At 32.6% G+C, this 7,365-nt stretch overlaps 1 protein-coding gene across 1 annotated transcript; it reads right to left on the bottom strand.

Annotated features, from left to right (window-relative positions):
- Positions 1-2,297: 2,297 nt before the first annotated feature.
- LOC148943825 (uncharacterized) lies at positions 2,298-6,754 on the bottom strand. The gene is made up of 3 exons (XM_089101251.1): positions 6,579-6,754; positions 4,466-4,861; positions 2,298-2,650 (listed from the first exon to the last, which is right to left on the bottom strand). The coding sequence occupies exons 1-3, from the start codon at positions 6,697-6,699 to the stop codon at positions 2,298-2,300; spliced, it is 870 nt and encodes a 289-aa protein (XP_088957377.1). The 5' UTR covers positions 6,700-6,754.
- Positions 6,755-7,365: the final 611 nt, after the last annotated feature.

Below are 7,365 nucleotides of genomic sequence, written 5' to 3'. Positions count from 1 at the left end.
ATTACCTACTACTATTAAAGTAATTAATTAAAGTACTAATTAAAGTACTACTAATTACTGATTTTCATATATGTATTAAAATAAATTAATTTAAAATTAGTTTCTTCAAAATTTAGTGTTCCAACGTTGAAGCCCAGTTTCGCGTTCAAGATAAATCTGACTTGTCTACCTGTGAAAAGATCTAATCTCGCTTATGTTTCTAAGTTCTCTGGAGCACTCGCACCTCGGTCCGGGTTTTTATAATGGGTGAGATAGGGAAAGATCACACTGCCTATAATTTATATACTGTGAAATGGACTGAGCTCATTGTACAGAAGTGATAACAAATAAAAACAAAAAAGCTACAATCCTAAAATGTGTTATTTGTTTCAAAAAGTTTCCTTAACCAGTTTGCTTTTACTGTGCCTAAAATCCTAAATTTTTTGTGTTTTCACCAAAGCCTAGTTTTCTTTAATCATACAAACGTAAGAAAATATCATCAATTGGTTTGTTTGCACCAGTTTTATCAATATTGGCTAGATAGACTGTGAAATAATAATTTTTTTTTTTCATTTTAAGTTTCAACTTTGCTCTTTACTTCCATCAGGATACATTGTTTTTTTTTAAATATGTATAAACAAGGTGGAAAGCAAGCAGCTAAGGTATTCATACGATTACTACTTATAACTCGAAGAAGGAACAAATGTAATAAGCGCAACACATCGTTGCACCTTAATTCACCACTTAGTTCGTCTCAAACCTCATTTACATTTCCAACTCGTTTAAATTTCTTCTTATGATCTCTTTTATCTAAGTTTGATAGCTTCTAGCTGTTTTGCTTTGTACACTAAATCAGTAACCAGTAAAAAGAGACCTATCTGGGTATATTAGGATAAGCCATACAAACACTGGCAACTATACTTGAATACTATCCATGGATAGACTATCCAACTATCGTTGAGGAACTATCCTTGGGTAAACTCTTTGGAACAGCTAAATCCAGTCCTTTCTCAGCCGTTAGAAGTGACTATGATTTACTCTCGTTCCTGCGAAAATTTAGATTTTAGTTCAAAGCTCAGTTCAGCTGTTTCAAAGCGCTACTCTTTACCTTTGCATTACATTATGTGGTTGTTTCCTGATTTCTGGTTGATTCGATCTGAAAAACAATTGCCAACTATGGCAAATAAGATTTAAAATTAGTTATTATAACTCTAGGGATTTCACATTCTTAGACTGTTAGAGTCAGTGTAAACTTATGCAGTTTAGAACGAATTACAAATCTTTAAAATATATTAATAATTGGTGTAAGTGGAGCTAATATCCTCCTTTGATCGGAACAATATATTGGATCCCCAAAATTTATATTTATTAGAATTTCTCAGAGTTGCTTCCACTTTAACTGCAATTTTGCCCTTCAAACTCTCCCGTGGGTGGATACCAACCCCTGGTCATACACAAAAGATTAGATTTGGCATAAAACTTTTATTAACTTTTCACCAATTTTAGGTTTTTAATGGCAAACCATACGAATTTGAAAACAATCCAAGGACATCTCAATTAAACACAGCTTACAGTGGATCACCTGTGTGTGTTATTTGGTGTTTAATCAAACTTCTAGATTGAGAAAAGCATTTGCTACATGCATCACATTTAAATAGTTTTTCACAAATTGCGGTTTTTCACCGATTTTTCACTCTTCGGTGCAATTTACTCTTCGGTGCAAATTCAAATTGCTAGAGTGAGAAAAGTATTGCTTACAAATATCACATTTAAACAGGTTTTCACCTGTATGCAATCGCTTGTGCTGGTTCAAAAGGTCAAATCTAGAAAAATATTTGTTACATACGTCACATTTAAACGTTTTGTTTACCTGTATGTAGTTTTTTATGCTGGTACAAACTGCTTGATACAGAGAAGCATTTGTTACATACGTCACATTTAAACGGTTTTTCACCTGTATGTACCCTCTTGTGATCAATCAAATGGATAGATTGAGAAAAGCATTTGCTACATAAGTCACATTGAAACGGTTTTTTTTTCACCTGTGTGTACTGTCTTGTGCGGAATCAAATTGCTTGATACATAGAAGCATTTGTTACATACGTCACATTTAAACGGTTTTTCACCTGTATGTACTCTCTTGTGCCTAATCAAACTGCTTGATAAAGAGAAGCATTTGTTACATACTTCACATTTAAACGGTTTTTCACCTGTATGTACTCTCTTGTGCTTAATCAAATTGTTTGATACAGAGAAGCATGTGTTACATACTTCACATTTAAACGGTTTTTCACCTGTATGTACTCTCTTGTGCTGAATCAAATTGCTTGATGCAGAGAAGCATTTGTTACATACTTCACATTTAAACGGTTTTTCACTGTATGTACTCTCTTGTGCTCAACCAAATGGTGAGATTGAGTAAAGCATTTGTTACACACATCGCATTTAAATGGCTTCACGCCTCTGTGCATTCTTTGGTGCACAATCAACTCGCTTGATGTCGGAAAGCATTTGCTACATACATTGCATTTAAATGATTTTTCACTGACAACAAATGCTTCTTCTTCTATAACCTTCTCTTTCAGGTTCTTCAGCACAACAGTTGGTTTTGGGCCAAAGATTTTGTGCTGGCTCAAAACATCAGATCTGCCCAAGGTAGAACATGTCCTCTCTATAGAAAAGAAACCGTTTTATTACAATTAAATAAAAAAAAATTAAGAAAAGAGGCAATATAACAATTATAAATATAAACGTGAGATCTTGATAAATATTCCCTGATTGGGATCTATTTTACCCAATAGCAGTAGATTAAATAAAAAGGATACAAAAATAATAATTTCATATTAGCTTCATTTCACAGAGTAAGTAGAGTTGAATTAATAGAAAAATCTTTTTGATCACACTTGAAACTTCAAAGACTTATACAGAGCTATGTAAAAAATATAATATGCTTCAATTGGTATTGACAATTTAATATCTTCTTCTATTCTTCAGTCCTAGTTAAATTTATATTAACTTTAAAATTAGTTTGTTCTGATATGAGCAAAAGTGAACTTAATATGCAAAGAACGCCCCACTGCCCCCTTTTATGTTGTTTTTGGAATAGACCTGGGTTTATAGTGAAAATATATTCAGCTTTCAATTCAGCAAACAAAAAATTATTTCATGACCAGCACAGTGCTGCCTTAGAAAAGAGCCGTCAAAATGTATTGTTTTTTTTTCACCAAAAATTTGTTGAAGGAAATGTCGGAAAAACATCAGAAGGGGGCTCATTCGATTGGAAATTGAAACTTTGAGTGTTGTATTTAAAAGTCAGAGGTGATTTGAACACAATAGTGATTTGAACCCTCTCACATAACTTTTTTCCCAAGACTTTGTATTTAAATTTTGAAACTGTCATCTTGTTTAGCATATTTGAAAGGTCCAATAAGTGTGTTTCTGAGAATTACTACCCCCCGCAGTCGTTGGGGCTGACTGTCTTCGATTTAATACATTTGTTCTTCTCTACAGCTTGTACGTATATGAACTTTTATAAGATGTATGTAGTGCTAAAATAACAAAACTGATCAGGTGAAAAACCCAACTTGGGGACATATCTAATTATAAATTGGATAGGCGGAGGGGGGTAGTTTCATCGAAAAGAAATAGACGAATAATAAATAGAAAGTATTTGAACCCAACAACCTCAATAATTTGCCTTGTAAATATAGTTAATTACATAGAGTTACATATGGCATAAATAGTTACATACATGTATCTATAGTTGCACATTTTTAAACGTAACTCCGATGAAAGCGTTTTGTTTTCCCATTTTCTGTACCTTATTAGAGGTGTTTACATTACTTTTGTGAAAACAGTTACGGAATCAATATTCTTCAGAAAAAAAATTAAAACAAAAATAATTCTTCTTTTAGATATGAAGTCACAATTCGTAAAAAAAAGGCCTTCTCAACTGAAAAACTACAGGTATTATAACCAATATTTCTCCATTTCCATTGTTTATTATCATTTAAAAGTTCATTATCTATTTATTATCATGTAGATAACTCCATTAATATTTAACTCCATATTAGAAGCGTTTACATTCTTTTTGTGAAAACAGTTACCATTTTTAGCGAACACATATCATTATTTTGCCTGTAGTATGAACCCGAATAGCCAAAATTTGTAGGAAAATCAGTGGTTGAGAAGAGAATTGTCTACTTTTTTTTGTCTGATTTTAATCACCGTCATTTTTTATAGCCCGTCATTAGCTGAGACCAACCATGTCAAAGATCAAGGGGTATAATTTACCCACCTTTAGTAGTAATGTTCCTCGGTACCCCCTTTAGTACTCTAGGGTTAAGTTTGCTAACGTTCACGGAAAGAATGTTTTATTTTTACTATTTCCAGACCTCCTAACACCCTATTACCTGCTAAAATGATTGATCATTCCGATCATTAGTAACGTTAAATAAAAGTAAAATTTGTCGTGTAAAATACTCACTTGACTTCGGTGAAGTTTCTGGTCCAATTTCTGATGACAACATGAAAGGAGAATTCAAAGACGTTGCAGGTTCTTGTGAGGGTAGAACAACTTCTTTGGGGTTAGTAGCCACAGGAATTGGAACCACGCGAATGACTAATTTTCTTTTTTTAGCTAAATCTGGCACACCAGGTTTAAATTTACCTAAATTTTCCACAAGCTCACCTTTTTTAGAACTTTTCTTCGGCACATCCCTGGTTGGAACTACTTTAGGTATTCTACCAGCAATGCTTTGCAAAGGTTTATTTTCCCCGTCAATATTTTCTAACGAATTTGAAACTTTTTCGTTCACACCACTTTTATCGGCTTCCTTCAGTTTACGACTTGCACCATCCTTTTCTTGAATCCCAAATGGCTCTAGAAGAGAAATCAAAACAACTGAAAATAACCCTTAAAATAAATTTCCCATTTTTTTTTAAGCTTTTTAAGAAGATCAAAACCTTAAGACTACCCAATGTGAAAATTTCCGGTAAAACAAGAACACTGCTATCATTTGGAGTTTTTACACAGGGTATTCTAGTCAGCATGTACTAAAATATCCAAAAAGAATAATGAAGGAACGCTATGATGTATTATCCTTAACATTCCTTTGATAAAAAATTATATTTTATTATTACAAATAACCACTCATTTTTAATTTGATATTTTAGAAAATCTTTACATAGTAAAAATAGCCACTCAAGTCCTAATCTTATGCACGCTTATCCAGTGATTTGTTTCTAGACATAATCCTTGATTTTCTAAAATTTAAGCAATCAGTGAACTGGATATTGGTTGTTTCTAGAATTTAGCTCCCACTTTATACTAATTACTAATTAAACTAATTTCATAGGTTGTGTACTTCATCGCACTTTTTTTTTTTTTTTTTTTAATTATAAATTTATAAGAATGTTGAATGGACATTCTGGACATTGACACATAAAAATACAAACTTTTTGTGATACAGTGCCATCTAAAGCTTCGTATCAAATCAAAACAATGAATATTATAATGCCTACTACTTTGCCAGATTTTGGCATAAATTTTCCAAATTTTAAATATAAACGAGTATAAAATAGTCAGGAGTAGTCAGGTATCTCAAAGCAGGTTCGATAGTTGTTTATTACAACAATGATAACAACTTCTTTAATGTCAAAACATTACTGTTTCAAGAGTCCTAACGTCAAGGCAATTAAAAAAAAAAAAAAAAAATCAATTCTAATAAATTGACAAAACACAAAAAAAAAAAAAAAAAAAAAATAAAAACACACCTCCCTCACTAGACACTCCTGCCATTTATCAAACCTACAGTCTTAATACATTATTAAAGGTGTTAAAAGGTGTTCTTTACTTGCAGTTTTTATCATGAGCATATTGGTAGGAAATATTATGTTCAATAGTAATATGTTTCAGTATAACAGTCATTTCCTATGATTTTGAAGAACATATTTATAAGAAAATAAGGTACTTTCGCATTATCCGGGCCTCTCGGCTTAATCACTATAGAGAAGGTAATGATAAAACCCGTTTTTGACATGATAACCGCTGTAGACTAGGTAATGACAGCGTGGTTTGCATATGCAATGCTTTACCCCCCTAATGGGCAAATATACAGCCCAAATTTTGTTTCTAAGGACAGAAATAAGGACAATAAATGACTATTGCAACGTCAGGGATATGTAATGTCTTATAAATAATTTCATCCAATATGTGATGTCGCATTCTTCAGCATTAGTTTTGTTATGAGGTCCGCATCTATGAGCTCAATCTTTTGCAAGGTTGCCATTGAGAATCTCACAATATCCCAAGATTTACTTGAGGTTAAATGAATCCCGAGGTTTTAAATAATACTAATTTTTATACTTAAATTTCTAAGTGCTCATCCTATTTTACTTTATTAGCATTAACCAAACTTGAATTTTTAGAGAGGCCCGGATAATGCGAAAGTACTGAAAATAATTTTTTCCCTGTGCAAGCAGCTTTTATCCCTAAGTTATAAATTTTTTTTTCTGAAAATTCTGAAATCAGGTTTTAATTCAGGTCTTTCTTTTCAGCCGTAAATATACTTCCAATGTTATTTATTAAAAATCCTTACCAATCAGTTTTTCAGTTATTTCCTCTATTTTTCTTTGGTTTTCTTGAATTAACTGTGCGACGACTTGGCTTTCAAATTTGGTAGTTAACTCCTTAATTCTCCTATTTTTTTCATATAACATCTCAATCCTCTGTTTGTAGTCTTGATGTAACTGCAATTCTCCACAATATATAACTCAGGAGTCAAACTTTTCTCTTAACTCTTTCAAGTCTTTAATAATATGAAGTAAACTTCTTTCAGATTCTTCTAATTTATCTAGAGGTGCCGAATCTGCAAAAGAAGAAACAAAATTAGTAATTTTGACGCTTATAGCCGAAGAGGTAAGTATAAGTATCGACAGGCAAGTATCGAAAATTATTGAAAGGCAAGTATCGAAAATTATCGACAGGCAAGTATCGAAAATTCTGTGTTTTGATATATATGTTTGTACATTTTGAATCTTTCGGCAAGAAATCACTGATCAATCGCTGACCAAAAAGATTTGAAGACAACTAGCCCCTCTCCCACCCCTCTTTTTTCCTCAAAGTCTTCCACTCAAAATTTTCAGATAGCCTCTTTTTTTTTTAGCATAGTTGAAACATTCCGTAACTATGCCTCTGGGTATGACATGACCCCAGACAGCCTCCGGGGAAAGGCTTATTTGTCATGAAATTTGCTCATTGTTCACGTATAATATTTGTTTTTTGAAAGTGTACATACATTTTTCAGGGAGAGGGGTGAATTTTCTCCTGTGTGAACTATCAACAGGGAGAATTTTCCATAAGGAGAGAAGTTTCGGGGGATGGGG

The sequence above is a fragment of the Artemia sp. Qi Xiang Cuo genome, chromosome 15 (genome assembly GCF_049724085.1).
Source record: "Artemia sp. Qi Xiang Cuo chromosome 15, ASM4972408v1, whole genome shotgun sequence".
NCBI classification, from domain to species: Eukaryota; Metazoa; Arthropoda; class Branchiopoda; order Anostraca; family Artemiidae; genus Artemia; species Artemia sp. Qi Xiang Cuo.
This window is presented reverse-complemented; position numbering and strand designations above follow the sequence as displayed.